General features: G+C 48.1%; 1 protein-coding gene across 6 annotated transcripts in view; it reads left to right on the top strand.

The window, feature by feature from the left end:
• foxp4 (forkhead box P4) overlaps positions 1-16,716 on the top strand; it is a 200,783-nt gene that overhangs the window by 101,199 nt on the left and 82,868 nt on the right. For 5 of the 6 annotated variants that reach the window (XM_064968599.1, XM_064968595.1, XM_064968596.1 and 2 more), the window contains one exon: positions 11,221-11,310. In XM_064968599.1, coding sequence (XP_064824671.1) covers positions 11,221-11,310 — 90 coding nt within the window. Of the gene's footprint in view, positions 1-10,558; positions 10,710-11,220; positions 11,311-16,716 lie in introns of those variants that run through there. The other variant, XM_064968597.1, reaches the window with a different exon arrangement.

The following is a 16,716-nucleotide window of genomic DNA, read 5'->3' as shown; positions in this document are numbered from 1 at the left end:
TAATACACCTCTTTTTTGAGGGGGCGAAAGTCAAACGGTTTTGTTGTAGTTCAGTCTTCTGTGATATATATAATGTGTGATATTGGTATGCAAACAAATAATTGAACGCATTTCAACTCTATATCTGACATGATACAGATGTCTTCTTTTTGTGAGCCCATAACCATGTGTGTGAGGTGGATACTTTTGTTTAAGACTGACCCTGACTTAGCCACTGCAGTTAAAGGTTAACTTGTCAGTTTTGCTGATTGAAAATGTTTTGAGCTAATACTATATCAATATTTATATTTATAAATTAGCATGACATTCAGCCAATAACTATTATGCAGCTTTGGATTTGATCCCTGAAAGGGTTTAGACCTCTTGGAGAGCTTCTCCCGCTTCTCTAAATGATCTCCTTTAGGAAAGTACCCTGTTCATGTAAAAATGACCAAACACACTGACTGTTTTAATAAGCAAAACTACCAAGACTATTTCTTTGGATGAACCTGAACAATCAAAATCAAATGTGGATGTTTGGAAACCCCAATCAGCAGCTGGGTGAGTTGTGTCCTCTCTGGTATGCTGTAGCCTAGACAGCTGGGTGAGTTGTGTCCTCTCTGGTATGCTGTAGCCTAGGCAGCTGGGTGAGTTGTGTCCTCTCTGGTATGCTGTAGCCTAGGCAGCTGGGTGTGTTGTGTCCTCTCTGGTATGCTGTAGCCTAGGCAGCTGGGTGAGTTGTGTCCTCTCTGGTATGCTGTAGCCTAGGCAGCTGGGTGAGTTGTGTCCTCTCTGGTATGCTGTAGCCTAGGCAGCTGGGTGAGTTGTGTCCTCTCTGGTATGCTGTAGCCTAGACAGCTGGGTGAGTTGTGTCCTCTCTGGTATGCTGTAGCCTAGGCAGCTGGGTGAGTTGTGTCCTCTCTGGTATGCTGTAGCCTAGGCAGCTGGGTGAGTTGTGTCCTCTCTGGTATGCTGTAGCCTAGGCAGCTGGGTGAGTTGTGTCCTCTCTGGTATGCTGTAGCCTAGGCAGCTGGGTGTGTTGTGTCCTCTCTGGTATGCTGTATCCTAGGCAGCTGGGTGAGTTGTGTCCTCTCTGGTATGCTGTAGCCTAGGCAGCTGGGTGTGTTGTGTCCTCTCTGGTATGCTGTAGCCTATGCAGCTGGGTGTGTTGTGTTCTCTCTGGTATGCTGTATCCTAGGCAGCTGGGTGTGTTGTGTTCTCTCTGGTATGCTGTATCCTAGGCAGCTGGGTGTGAGTTGTGTCCTCTCTGGTATGCTGTAGCCTAGGCAGCTGGGTGTGTTGTGTCCTCTCTGGTATGCTGTAGCCTATGCAGCTGGGTGTGTTGTGTTCTCTCTGGTATGCTGTATCTTAGGCAGCTGGGTGTGAGTTGTGTCCTCTCTGGTATGCTGTAGCCTAGGCAGCTGGGTGTGTTGTGTCCTCTCTGGTATGCTGTAGCCTATGCAGCTGGGTGTGTTGTGTTCTCTCTGGTATGCTGTATCCTAGGCAGCTGGGTGTGAGTTGTGTCCTCTCTGGTATGCTGTATCCTAGGCAGCTGGGTGTGAGTTGTGTCCTCTCTGGTATGCTGTAGCCTAGGCAGCTGGGTGTGTTGTGTCCTCTCTGGTATGCTGTAGCCTATGCAGCTGGGTGTGTTGTGTTCTCTCTGGTATGCTGTATCTTAGGCAGCTGGGTGTGAGTTGTGTCCTCTCTGGTATGCTGTATCCTAGGCAGCTGGGTGTGAGTTGTGTCCTCTCTGGTATGCTGTAGCCTAGGCAGCTGGGTGAGTTGTGTCCTCTCTGGTATGCTGTATCCTAGGCAGCTGGGTGAGTTGTGTCCTCTCTGGTATGCTGTAGCCTAAGCAGCTGGGTGAGTTGTGTCCTCTCTGGTATGCTGTAGCCTAGGCAGCTGGGTGTGTTGTGTCCTCTCTGGTATGCTGTATCCTAGGCAGCTGGGTGTGAGTTGTGTCCTCTCTGGTATGCTGTATCCTAGGCAGCTGGGTGTGAGTTGTGTCCTCTCTGGTATGCTGTAGCCTAGGCAGCTGGGTGTGTTGTGTCTTCTCTGGTATGCTGTAGCCTACGCAGCTGGGTGTGAGTTGTGTCCTCTCTGGTATGCTGTAGCCTAGGCAGCTGGGTGTGTTGTGTCCTCTTTGGTATGCTGTATCCTAGGCAGCTGGGTGTATTGTGTCCTCTCTGGTATGCTGTATCCTAGGCAGCTGGGTGTATTGTGTCCTCTCTGGTATGCTGTATCCTAGGCAGCTGGGTGAGTTGAGTCCTCTCTGGTATGCTGTAGCCTAAGCAGCTGGGTGTGTTGTGTCCTCTCTGGTATGCTGTAGCCTATGCAGCTGGGTGTGTTGTGTCCTCTCTGGTATGCCGTAGCCTAGGCAGCTGGGTGAGTTGTGTCCTCTCTGATATGCCGTAGCCTAGGCAGCTGGGTGTGTGGTGTCCTCTCTGATATGCCGTAGCCTAGGCAGCTGGGTGTGTTGTGTCCTCTCTGGTATGCTGTAGCCTAGGCAGCTGGGTGTGTTGTGTCCTCTCTGGTATGCTGTAGCCTAGGCAGCTGGGTGTGTTGTGTCCTCTCTGGTATGCTGTAGCCTAGGCAGCTGGGTGAGTTGTGTCCTCTCTGGTATGCTGTAGCCTAGGCAGCTGGGTGAGTTGTGTCCTCTCTGGTATGCTGTAGCCTAGGCAGCTGGGTGAGTTGTGTCCTCTCTGGTATGCTGTAGCCTAGGCAGCCCGGTGAGTTGTGTCCTCTCTGGTATGCTGTAGCCTAGGCAGCCGGGTGAGTTGTGTCCTCTCTGGTATGCTGTAGCCTAGGCAGCTGGGTGAGTTGTGTCCTCTCTGGTATGCTGTAGCCTAGGCAGCTGGGTGAGTTGTGTCTTCTCTGGTATGCTGTAGCCTAGGCAGCTGGGTGAGTTGTGTCCTCTCTGGTATGCTGTAGCCTAGGCAGCTGGGTGAGTTGTGTCCTCTCTGGTATGCTGTAGCCTAGGCAGCTGGGTGAGTTGTGTCCTCTCTGGTATGCTGTAGCCTAGGCAGCTGGGTGTGTTGTGTCCTCTCTGGTATGCTGTAGCCTAGGCAGCTGGGTGAGTTGTGTTCTCTCTGGTATGCTGTAGCCTAGGCAGCTGGGTGAGTTGTGTCCTCTCTGGTGTGCTGTAGCCTAGGCAGCTGGGTGAGTTGTGTCCTCTCTGGTATGCTGTAGCCTAGGCAGCTGGGTGAGTTGTGTCCTCTCTGGTATGCTGTAGCCTAGGCAGCTGGGTGAGTTGTGTCCTCTCTGGAATGCTGTAGCATAGGCAGCTGGGTGAGTTGTGTCCTCTCTGGTGTGCTGTAGCCTAGGCAGCTGGGTGAGTTGTGTCCTCTCTGGTGTGCTGTAGCCTAGGCAGCTGGGTGAGTTGTGTCCTCTCTGGTATGCTGTAGCCTAGGCAGCTGGGTGTGTTTTGTCCTCTCTAATATGCTGTAGCCTAGGCAGCTGGGTGAGTTGTGTCCTCTCTGGTATGCTGTAGCCTAGGCAGCTGGGTGAGTTGTGTCCTCTCTGGTATGCTGTAGCCTAGGCAGCTGGGTGAGTTGTGTCCTCTCTGGTATGCTGTAGCCTAGGCAGCTGGGTGAGTTGTGTTCTCTCTGGTATGCTGTAGCCTAGGCAGCTGGGTGAGTTGTGTCCTCTCTGGTATGCTGTAGCCTAGGCAGCTGGGTGTGTTGTGTCCTCTCTGGTATGCTGTAGCCTAGGCAGCTGGGTGAGTTGTGTTCTCTCTGGTATGCTGTAGCCTAGGCAGCTGGGTGAGTTGTGTCCTCTCTAATATGCTGTAGCCTAGGCAGCTGGGTGAGTTTTGTCCTCTCTGGTATGCTGTAGCCTAGGCAGCTGGGTGAGTTGTGTCCTCTCTGGTATGCTGTAGCCTATGCAGCTGGGTGTGTTGTGTCCTCTCTGGTATGCTGTAGCCTAGGCAGCTGGGTGAGTTGTGTCCTCTCTGGTATGCTGTAGCCTAGGCAGCTAGGTGAGTTGTGTTATCTCTGGTATGCTGTAGCCTAGGCAGCTGGGTGAGTTGTGTCCTCTCTGGTATGCTGTAGCCTAGGCAGCTGGGTGAGTTGTGTTCTCTCTGGTATGCTTTAGCCTAGGCAGCTAGGTGAGTTGTGTTATCTCTGGTATGCTGTAGCCTAGGCAGCTGGGTGAGTTGTGTCCTCTCTGGTATGCTGTAGCCTAGGCAGCTGGGTGAGTTGTGTTCTCTCTGGTATGCTGTAGCCTAGGCAGCTGATAGTGGCCGCTTGACCTGCGCTATCGTCTAGGATTGGTGTGCGTTCCCGGTAATACACTATGTGTCCCCGGTGGACTGGCACGTACATAAAGCGTGGACTGGCAATCAGGTAACTAGGTTGGCAAGCCTCTCCCCCTTAAAAATAAATGTGTACTGTCTTAGTAAAATACAATTTTCCACCACAATTTTCTGATTTTCGGACAACATAGGATGTTGCACACCTTTGGCTGAATGCGATGTGCAACATCCTACATTTTCCAAAATCCCAAAATGGTGGTGGGAATGCACATCAATCCTAGATGATAGTGCAGATCTAGAGGCAACTATTGGCTGCCTAGGCTAGGTAGACTACACAACTACACACTTTTTGTCATTCAGCTCATTTTTATGATCATATTTCTGCTCTTTTGATTCAATTTCTACATTTGAGTATTATAGCAGTTGGACGCTGTGCACTGTGGTTTCCTCATTGAACAAGAAACGTTTTGTGTGACTTGGAGGTGAGGAGCGCACATCTGGAGCACGGCAGGGTCTCGGGAGTCAGAACAGGTCTTTTGTGAAAAATAGGATGTGAAAAAAAAAATATTAAAACGCTAAGGGTTTTCAAACATTACAGCATATTTTGAAGATCTTTTGGAGTTTGTGACTTTTTTATTTTGTTGGCTCTGAACACAGCCTTTGCGTTCTTTAATGGGCAGGTTGGGCCATGAGTGGCCTGCTGCAGCCGTTTAAAACCTCTCGAACGCACCTCTATATGAAAACATTACATTAAATCGCTGATTTGAACGGCGGCTGGATGGTGTTTTTGAAGGAGGCTCATAATTCCAGCTCAGGGTAGTCTGCCCATTTTAAGCTATGAGCTATAGTTTTAGTACACCTATTATATAGGTATAGATTTTGTCTGCTTAGCCTCTGCTAGTTCTGACCAATAACTACACAAATGTACAAGAGAGAGAGAGAAGCTGGGATTGGAGGAGAAGGCAGGAAGAGACAAATTAAAACCAGAATGAGAGGAAGAGGTGAAGAGAGAGATGAAGAAACTAAGGACTCTGGTCAGAGTGGAGTTTATGTGTAACCCACTGTGAAATTGGCCTCCATTTAGCAGGCTTTACCAGAGTAATGAGAGCATAGGAGGGCGGTCATAGTAAAGTTAGCCCGTTTAGCAGCCTTTTAATGAGAGATTGCTCCCAAAACCGCCCCCCTCAGTCCTTGTGTCCCTTATCCCTTTACCCAGAGATGAGAAAACCTTGACCCCCTCCAAGCCTTCCTTATTCCTCCTTAGTACTCCAATCAGTTCCCCTATCCCCTAACTATAGACAGAGAGACATGCCCAAGTTCATTTGGTGACCAGCTGTATTCAAGGAATCCCAGCATTATTACACAGGGATGTAGCTGATCTAGTTTAGTGTACGTCTAGGCTGTATCTGTTTTAGTCTAGACCAGGGATGGGCAACTTTGATGGGGGTGGGGGCCACAAGACATCTGAACTCATCAGGAGTGGTCTCAGTGGCTGCAGTCAGAGGCAGCCCTAGCCTTTTGTGGGTCATCGTATATATTTGGGGTATTTACAGTTTTGAGTATGATATCTGAGTTAGAGTGACTAACAAAATCAATGGGGTCGGTAATTCGACCGTGATTACTATACGTTTATATAGCTGGCTAGACTAATTTACAGAGGCTTCTCTGCAGTCACAGAGATAGAAGCTGACATTGACCGCTTTCATGTTGAGGAAAGGCATTTTGGCGCAAAGTGAGAATTGGGTGCATGTTTCATGAGTTGGGTGGTGGAGAGAATGAGAGAGAGAAGGAGAGAGAGAAAGGGAGAGAGAATGGTTTGTGTGATGAGTGACAGTGATGCATGCGATACATCAGAAGCGACCGAGGCTGAAACCAAGCCTTCACTTAGATATGCCCCAAAGTCATAAAGCAATCCCACTAACTGTCACCCCCTCAGTAATCAAACCCGCTGCCTCCCTCCCTCTGTGTGTGTGTGTGTGTGTGTGTGTGTGTGTGTGTGTGTGTGTGTGTGTGTGTGTGTGTGTGTGTGTGTGTGTGTGTGTGTGTGTGAGTGTGAGTGTGTGTGTGCGCGTGCGTAAACCCAGGTGTGGTTATGTTGCCAAACCCCTGGGATGACTGACACACTGGTTGCTGCTTCATGTTACATCTTTTCAATGTCAGCCCACTTTTTTCTCTCTCTTCTTTTCTCTGTCCTGCACTCAGTCTGAGTAAACAGAGGAACAGAGAGAGAGCAAGAGAACCCAGGTAGTAGACTGCCGTGGGATGGGGGAGACGGGGGAGTTAAGGAGGGACTGGGGGAGGACGGGGTGGAGTTTGGGGGAGACAGGGTGGGTCTGAAGTCTCCCTCCCCCTCCTCTCTCCGGACAACCCCAATGACAGGCCAGCCATGGGGCTGTTTTTCTATGGATGGGTGTGGGGGGCTGGGAGAGGATAGGGGGAGGCAAGGGAGACTGGGTTGTTTTGGCCGTCAACAATGGACCTCAGTCTGTCCTGATGGATTACTTCAACATATGGTACCCACCTGTCTCCCTCCCTCCCTCCCTGCCTCTGTTTATATTTCTCCGTTGCTCCTACGCTCCCTCCCTCCCTCCCTGCCTGCCTGCCTGCCTGCCTGCCTGCCTGCCTGCCTGCCTCCCTCCCTCCCTCCCTGCCTGCCTGCCTGCCTGCCTGCCTGCCTGCCTGCCTGCCTGCCTCCCTCCCTCCCTCCCTCCCTCCCTCCCTCCCTCCCTGCCTCCCTCCCTCCCTCCCTGCCTGCCTGCCTGCCTCCCTCCCTGCCTCCCTACCTGCCTCCCTGCCTCTGTTTATATTTCTCTGCTGCTCCTACGTTCTCTCTCTCCGTCTCGCCCAAACACAGCCGGATTAGAGACCAGATTCATCACAGCAGACCTGTTTGCTTTAGAAACCTGAGCCAAACACACACACACACACACACACACACACACACACACACACACACACACACACACACACACACACACACACACACACACACACACACACACACGCGCACAAAGCCTGGGAGAGGCATTCATGGAGAGGTCTGTCCGAGCTCTGTTTGTTGATGCATATTTGTTATCTTACGTGAGAGTAACGGGTAGAGGAATGAAATCCACTCTCTTAGAAGTGCTTTCACACACTCACACACACTTGTGTGCATGAACAAACACACACACACACACATACACACATGCCTGCACACACACACACACACACTCACTCACTCACTCACTCACTCACTCACTCACTCACTCACTCACTCACTCACTCACTCATACATCAGGGCCACTGTGCATATACTAAATTAATTCCCCCTCCTTTTCTTCTAATGGGCCCTTTAGCTAACCCCTCCCCTTTGTCCTCCCTCCCCCTCTCTCTCATCCTCCTTCCCATCTTCCTCCACCTCTCTCTCGTGCTCACTCCACTCCTTCCCCCTCTCTCTCATCCTCCTTCCCCCTCTATCTCATCCTCCTTCCCCCTCTCTCTCGTCCTCCCTCCCCCTCTCTCTCGTCCTCCCGCTCTCTCATCCTCCCTCCCCCTCTCTCTCCTCCTCCCTCCTCCTCTCTCTTGTCCTCCCTCCCCCTCTCTCTCATCCTCCCTTCCCTCTCTCTCATCCTCCCTCCCCCTCTCTCTCATCCTCCCTCCCCCTCTCTCTCATCCTCCCTCCCCCTCTCTCTCATCCTCCCTCCCCCTCTCTCTCGTCCTCCCTCCCCCTCTCTCGTCCTCCCTCCGCCCTCTCTCGTCCTTCCTCCCCCTCTCTCTCATCCTCTCTCTCGTCCTTCCTCCCCCATCTCTCGTCCTTCCTCCCCCATCTCTCGTCCTCCCTCCCCTCTCTCTCGTCCTTTCTTTCGTCCTCCTCCCCCCTCTCCCGTCCTTCCTCCCCCTCTCTCTCGTCCTCCTTTCCCTCTCTCTCGTCCTCCCTCCCCATCTCTCGTCCTTCCTCCCCCATCTCTCATCCTCCCTCCCCCTCTTTCTTGTCCTCCCTCCCCTCTCGTCCTTCCTCCCTCCCCTCTCTCTCGTCCTCCCTCCCCCTCTCTCTCGTCCTTCCTCCCCGCTCTCTCATCCTCCTCCCCTCTCTCTCGTCCTTTCTCCCCCTCTCTCTCGTCCTCCCTCCCCCTCTCTCTCCCCCTCTCTCTCCCCACTCAAAGAAAAGAAACATAGTTGTCAGCCATTTTCGTGAAGCGTGTTAAAGGGGAGAACAAACGTCCCTCTGGTGTGTGTGTGTTTGCGTGTGTGACCCTGCTGAATTAAAAAATGCACTGTTATTAAAATCTGTGTCAGGGGCGATGATTAACGGGGGGCGTTGACAAGTCAGAAGAACACACACACACGATAGACTCAGGTCTCCAAGCTGAGCTGTGACCTCCCTCCCCCCCTCCCTCCCTCCCTCCCTCCTCTCCTCTAATAAAACCTGTCTGACACCAGTGGAGTGTGTGTGTGTGTGTGTGTGTGTGTGTGTGTGTGTGTGTGTGTGTGTGTGTGTGTGTGTGTGTGTGTGTGTGTGTGTGTGTGTGTGTGTGTGTGTGTGTGTGCTCAGCGGTAGCACAAAGACTCTGTTGTTGGGCCTTCCTCTCAGGACTCCCTCATATTTTTTAAAGGTGCAGCGCGCCCCACAAGACCCACAGGGGTTAGAGAGAGGGGGTTTATTCTACAATGCAAGTGCTTGCTGGGGTCAGCGAGAGAGAGAGAAAGGCAGGGGATAAGAGGAAAAGGGGTGTCCGGCCAGGACGGAGAGTGAGCTCCTTTCTAAGTTGTGAACTATTGCATTCTGCCCCATTTTACATCAAACGAAGAAGGGTTGCCAGTATCACAGTGTTCAAAATAAAAGTTTACCAAATAAGTTTTTGTACTATTTTGACTCAAACTGCTCTCACTTTAGGATATGAGAATAGACAGTCATCACCTAGTGCAGGACACACACACACACACACACACACACACACACACACACACACACACACAGAGTGAGGAGAGTTAGAGGAGACAGGCATCACCTCTGCATGGTAGTAGTGTTTGTGAAAGCCATAAATGCCTCTTTAATATAGTGGTAATAAGGATGGTAATTTTGACAAAATTGTCCCTCATTGTTTCCAGACATATCTGCTAGGGCTAACACACACACACACACACACACACACACACACACACGCAGACACACACACACATACGCAGACACACACACACACACACACACACACTTCTGCTTGAGCCGATACAAAGCGTGTGTGAGGAATAATTCACACCACATGCCAAAGAGATGGGCGGGTGTTTTGTGTGTGTATTTTTCTGAGTGTGTGCCAAAGCCCAGGTCAAACCAACCTATGGGAGGAGGTTCCAGGGGTAGTCTTTTTGTTTTTTTAAGCATGAAGGCGTGTGTGTGTGTGTGTGTGTGTGTGTGGATGGATGGGTGGCATAAGTGTGTGCGTATGTGTTTTAATTGTGGTCTCAGCAAAAGTAGCAAGTGTGTTTGATGCAGATGGTTTTCATTGCTTAGGCCATAAAAGTGATTGCACACAGGGGCCCCTCCAGTCTGTGTAAGTCTGCTCTCTCGCTCTCTCTCACACCCACTTTATATCTTTGTCCCTCTCTTTTTCTCTCCCTCTTTCTCTCTCTCTCTCTCTCTCTATTTCTCACTCTCACGCTTTTTCTCTCTTTTCTTGAGCTCTCTCTCTCCTTCTCCCTTTGCCTTTTCACACTGTTCAACCTGATATTCCAGGCACAAGACAGATGTTAGGAAGACCATTAGTAATATCAATAAGAATATACTTTACAACAGATGCTATTTATCTTGTTGAAATGATTTGTTTTCTCAGAAATCTGATTGAGTCATAGTTTCCAGTTTAGGGAAGCATGGTGTGTCAGTCCACATTGCAGTTTTCTGTCCGTTAGGTTGGGCAGCCACACCACCCCCCTCCTAATTTTTTCATAGATCAATATTTACTAAGTAACCTTCCCCCTTTTCAGAGTGTCAGGAAGCCAATGTGCATCCTGCTGTCTCACCTCTCTCCCCCCTTCACCTCCCCGCATTGCTCTGCTGATTTATGGTGCTGTGTGTGTGTGTGTGTGTGTGTGTGTGTGTACTTGGTTCTGTGTGGGTGTGTTTTGAAAAGCATTTTTTCCGTGTTTTGGACGCTAGATCCAGATCTTTCTCTCAGGTGTTCAAACAGAGACATGGCCTCGGGAAGTCTCACCCTGCCACAAATAATGTCTGTATCCACAAACATACACAGGGTGGAGAGGGGGAGTGGCAGAAATAGAGGGAAGGAAGGAGAGGGAGAAAAGGGGAGGAGGTAGAGAGTTGTTGGTGTACCAGAGCTCCAGGTCACAGATTCACACCACATTGGCACAAACACAGATTCACTGACACACTTTACCCTGAGAGGATGGAAAGAGCCCGCTTGTCACCCTGACAGAAGAGGGTGGGAGACAGGGAATGAAGAAGGGAGAGATTGGTCATGGAAGGGGAAACACACACAGGCAGGTAGGGAGGGAACAACCAATCAAGGGAAGGAGGGATAGAAGAGGCAGAGAGGAAAGCAGGGAATGCCACACACATTGTTAAGCCAGGTGGGGCTCTCTGGTGTTGAGGAAATCAGGCCTGGCAGCTTGGAGGAGGGAGTGGGCACTGAGGCATGGTACAGTATGTATGTGTGGCAGGCTGCCATGTGTGAGTGTGTGTTTATTAGTGTGTGTGTGTCTATGAGTGTGTGTATGTATATATCTGTTGAATGGGTTCTGAGGCTCCAGGCTGAGATCTCCACATTGTTTAACTCTCTCTCTCTCTCTCTCGCGCTTGCGCTCTTTCTCTCTCTGCCTCTCTCTTTCGCTCTCTGTCTGTCTCTCTGTCTCTCTGCCTCTCTCTGTCTCTCTCGCTCTGTCTCTCTCGCGCTCTCTTTTTCTCTCTTCTCTCTCTCTCTCTCTCTCTCTCTCGGTCTCTGTCTCTCGCTCTCTGTCTCTCGCTCTCTCTCTCTGTCTCTCTCTCTCTCTAACAGGCCCTCCAGGCAGCCAGACAGTTCCTCCTCCAACAGGCCTCTGGACTCAACTCCCCCAGCAGCAACGAGGTTAAACAGAGCCCTGTGCAGGTCAGAACACACACATATATACACACATACAGTACATATAGGACTTGCACTTGCACTTACACTCTGATGCTCTCTGACCTCTAAAATATACACATTTCACTGAGTCAACAGTGTTGTGTACCTGTGCATGTGTGTGTACTTGTCTCAGAGTTATTGCCACGTCAATGATACAATGTCCATATGCACTTTGCCTCTTTTCTCTATCTGTCTCTCTGTCTGTCTCTCTCTCTCTCTCTCTGTCTCTTTCTCTGTGAATGGGGTCTTTGTAGTGATGGGGCACTGGGCTGTTTTCAGAGCTGAATTCCTCAGTGAGTAGAGAGTGTGGGGTTAGCTAGAGTGCAGGATCCCAACACACACACACACACACACACAGATGACTTTGGAAAGTGTATAGTAATACATGACAATAAACAAGCAAGAGGAGGAGGAGGGTTTGTCATATCTGTTCTATTGTGTCAGGATGAAGGGGTGTAGCTCAGAGGTGCTGACCATTCTGGCCGAGCAGCGGGGTCTCTCGTTAGGGTCTCTCGCTAGTGCAGTGCTCTGTTCATTACCAAACCTCACTAATTACACTACACTGTCACTCACTGCTACTGCTGCAGAAAAGAAGAACAGAGAGAAGTGAAGAGGTAAGTAACGGGGAGAAAGAGGAATATAGAAGAAAAGGCCAAATTAAGTTAATAAACTGAGCCAGGATGGGCGTGGAACAAAGGATTATTCCATATCAGATTGTCTCCACAGAAATGTATTTATTCAGAACTTTTACCTCACTGTATAAGATAAATGTCATAACACACACACTCAAACACTCAAACGCACACTCAGGTGCACACAGAGTTGTGTCTCCAACCCCCAGGCATTTATGATGTCTCTCTATCATTCTCTCCATCTCATTCTCTCTCTCGTTTGTCTCTTGCTCCCTTACTTTCTCTCCCTTTCGCCCCATTTCTCTGTTGTTTATTCTCTTGTCTTGTTTGTTTGTGACTCGCCTCAGTTCCCCCTCCCCAGGGCATCACTACTGTGTGAGCTGTCAGTGTTCTTTTTCTCTCCCCCCACCACCACTCCAACCCCCTCATACCCCTCTGATTTACTTACGACTCCCTACATGGTGCACCATACAGACACCCAGTGTGTGTGTGTGTGTGTGTGGTTGGCTAGGGTCTCTATCTCCTCCAAGTGACGATAAGGCCAACAGCACCTGGCCATCAAGAGCACCTTGCTTTTTAAATGTTTTATTTATTGAAAGGAACATTTTATCATTTCATATCTTGGCAGCTACACTGGAGTAATTGAAGCAATCATGCAATGGCAGAACAGGAGAATAAGTGAGAGGGTGTGTTAGTGAGTGTTGTGGGGGAAAATACATTTCATCCAGTCAATTCAGAGGAGTGACTGAGCGACTGGTGACACAGCTGCTCACTTCAGGAACAAAATGGCTGCTGCTACGGTTGGGCCCTGCCGGGGCTCACACATGCAAATGAGGTCTAATAAATAATGGCATTTTCTGGAGCTTGATAATTAGATGGTTATTTTCTCTCTGAGGGAGGGGAAGACAGAGAGTGAGAGAGAGGGGGTTCCACTTGTCTTTCTTTGTTTGAGCCCTCAGGAGAAACCTTTACTCTGCCAGACTAGTGTCTCCCACTGCTCTCCTTCCTCTCCATCATATTCTCCATATCTCACCTTTTTTCTTTTGTTTCATTTTAGAATGATAGAAGAAGTTTGGGACAGACTGAAAATATGTCTTCAATTAAATCCTGTTCCCTAAAGGCCTCTGGTCTAAAGTAGTTCACTGTAGGCCTATAGGGGAAATAGCCTGTATGTATTTTAGTCGTGTTCTTTTAAGGGAAGGATGAATGGTTAAATGGGTAGAGGCACAGAGAGGAATGGGAAGGAGGTTGGCAGAGGAGTTGGCACTTTTGATACAATACAAGAGGTCGACCGATTATGATTTTTCAACGCCGATAAAGATGATTATTGGGGGACCAAAGAAAAGCCGATACCGATTAATCGGCCGATTGTTTTTATTTATTTGTAATAATGACAATTACAACAATACTGAATGAACACTTATTTTAACTTAATATAATACATCAATAAAATCAATTTAGCTTCAAATAAATAATGAAACATGTTCAATTTGGTTTAAATAATGCAAAAACAAAGTGTTGGAGAAGAAAGTAAAAGTGCAATATGTGCCATGTAAAAAAGGTTTAAGTTCCTTGCTCAGAACATGAGAACATGTTATATAATATAAGCTGGTGGTTCCTTTTAACATGAGTCTTCAATATTCCCAGGTAAGAAGTTTTAGGTTGTAGTTATTATAGGACTATTTCTCTCTATACAATTTGTATTTCATTTAACTTTGACTATTGGATGTTCTTATAGGCACTTTAGTATTGCCAGTGTAACAGTATAGCTTCCGTCCCTCTCCTCGCTCCTCCCTGGGCTTGAACCAGGAACACAACGACAACAGCCACCCTTGAAGAAGCGTTATCCATGCAGAGCAAGGGGAACAACCACTCCAAGTCTCAGAGCGAGTGACGTTTGAAACGCTATTAGCGCGCACCCCGCTAACTAGCCATTTCACATCGGTTACATGAGCCTAATCTCGGGAGTTGATAGGCTTGAAGTCATAAACAGCGCAATGCTTGACGCACAAGGAAGAGCTTCTGGCAAAATTCACAAAAGTGTTGTTTGAATGAATGCTTACGAGCCTGCTGCTGCCTACCACCGCTCAGTCAGACTGCTCTATCAAATCATAGACTTAGTTATAACATAATAACACACAGAAATACGAGTCTTAGGTCATTAATATGGTTGAATACGGAAACTATCATCTTGAAAACAAGACGTTTATTCTTATAGTGAAATACGGAACCATTCCGAATTTTATCTAACGGGTGACATCCATAAGTCTAAATATTCCTGTTACGTTGCACAACCTTCAATGTTATGTCATAATTACGCAAAATTCTGGCAAATTAGGCGACCCTTGCAATGAACGCAAGAGCAGTGACACAATTTCACCTGGTTAATATTGCCTGCTAACCTGGATTTCTTTTAGCTAAATATGCAGGTTTAAAAATATATACTTCTGTGTATTGATTTTAAGAAAGGCATTGATGTTCATGGTTAGGTACACATTGGAGCAACGATACGCACCGCATCGATTATATGCAACGCAGGACACACTAGATAAACTAGTAATATCATCCACCATGTGTAGTTAACTAGTGAATTATGATTGATTGATTGATTGTTTTTATAAGATAAGTTTAATGCTAGCTTGCAACTTACCTTGGCTTCTACTGCATTTGCGTAACAGGCAGGCTCCTCGTGGAGTGCAATGAGAGGCAGGTGGTTAGAGCGTTGGACTAGTTAACTGTAAGGTTGCAAGATTGAATCCCCCGAGCTGACAAGGTAATCTGTCGTCCAGTTAACCCACTGTTCCTAGGCCGTCATTGAAAATAAGAATGTGTTCTTAACTGACTTGCCTAGTTAAATAAAGATTAAATAAAGGTGTAAAAAAAAAAAATTGGCCAAATCAGTGTCCAAAAATATTATGAAAACTTGAAATCAGCCCCAATTAATTGGCCACACATACACAAATTTGACTCCAGCCCATGGATAGTGTGTGTAATTGAATAGCTTGGTGTGTGTGTGTAATTGAATAGCGTGGTGTGTAGTGTGTAATTGAATAGCTTGGTGTGTGTGTGTGTGTGTAATTGAATAGCATGGTGTGTAGTGTGTAATTTAATAGCATGGTCTGTGTGTGTAGTTGAATAGCATGGTGTGTGTGTGTAACTGAATAGCATGGTGTGTGTGTGTGTAATTCAATAGCATGGTGTGTGTGTGTGTAATTCAATAGCATGGTGTGTGTGTGTGTAATTGAATAGCATAGTGCGTGTGCGTGTAATTGAATAGCATGGTGTGTGTGTGTGTAATTCAATAGCATGGTGTGTAGTGTGTAATTGAATAGCATGGTGTGTCCTGTGTTCATGTCGTTTAATTAGAAGAAAATAAACATTAGATTAATGCTAATTAGCTTTCCCCTGCCTCTTCTTTGTGTCAGTGGAGAGGGCCTGACACAGGCACTAAGAGAAAAAACTGCGAGGGGGGGGGGGGGGGGCTTTGGCCCCTTAACAGATCATGATGTTAAATTGTTAAATAAAAGAGCACTATGTGTTGCTTCCTTCAGATGTACAGGGCCTTCAGAAAGTATTCATACCTCTGGACGTATTTCACAATGTGTTCTGTTACATCCTCAAAATGGTTTAAATACAGTTCAAAATGGATTAAAACATTTAATGGCCCAAGTGAAAACATGTTTTTAGAAATATCTAATTTACATACTGTAAGTATTCACACCCCTGGGTCAATACATGTTAGAATCACCTTTGGCAGCGATTACAGATGTGAGTCTTTCTGGGTAAGACTATAAGAGATTTGCACACCTGAATTGTACAATATTTGCACATGATTCTTTTTACAATTCTTCAAGCTCTGTCACATTGGTTGTTGATCCTTGCTAGACAGCCATTTTCAAGTCTTGCCATACATTTTCAAGCTGATTTAAGTCAAAACTAGGCCTCTCAGAAACATTCAATGTCATCTTGGTAAGCAACTCCAGTGTATATTTGGCCTTGTGTTTTAGGTTATTGTCCTGATGAAAGCTGAGTGTGTCTGTTGGAAACCAGATTGAACCAGGTTTTCCTCTTGGAAAGCTCCATTCCGTTTATTTCTATCCTAAAATCTCCCTAGTCCTGGCCGATGACAAGCACACACACAACGTTTTAGTCATTTAACAGACACTCCAGAGCAATCCAGAGCAACAGTCAAACTGGTCCCCCATGGGAAATGAGGGAGTGGAAGAGATGTGGCGATATAGAAAGAGAGTTGAGGTCTGGTGCTGGAGTGAAGGGAGGATGAAGGGAGTAGATGAGGGAGGGATAGGGGGTTGGGATGGAGAGGGAGAGTTGGGGTCTGGTGCTGGAGTGAAGGGAGGATGAAGGGAGTAGATGAGGGAGGGATAGGGGGATGGGGATGAGTTGAGGTCTGGTGGGAGTGAAGGGAGATGAAGGGAGAGGGATGAGGGAGGGATATGGGGGATGGGGATGGAAAGGGAGAGTTGAGGTCTGGTGCAGGAGTGAAGGGAGGATGAAGGGAGTAGATGAGGGAGGGATAGGGGGATGGGGATGGAAAGGGAGAGTTGAGGTCTGGTGCAGGAGTGAAGGGAGGATGAAGGGAGTAGATGAGGGAGGGATAGGGGGATGGGGATGGAAAGGGAGAGTTAGATGAGGGAGGGATAGGGGGTGGAAAGGGAGAGTTGGGGTCTGGTGCTGGAGTGAAGGGAGGATGAAGGGAGTAGATGAGGGAGGGATAGGGGGATGGGGATGGAAAGGGAGA

The sequence above is a fragment of the Oncorhynchus masou genome, chromosome 6 (assembly GCF_036934945.1).
Source record: "Oncorhynchus masou masou isolate Uvic2021 chromosome 6, UVic_Omas_1.1, whole genome shotgun sequence".
Taxonomy (NCBI): domain Eukaryota; kingdom Metazoa; phylum Chordata; class Actinopteri; order Salmoniformes; family Salmonidae; genus Oncorhynchus; species Oncorhynchus masou.
The sequence above is the reverse complement of the archived record's forward strand: the minus strand, read 5'-3'. Positions and strand labels throughout refer to the sequence as shown.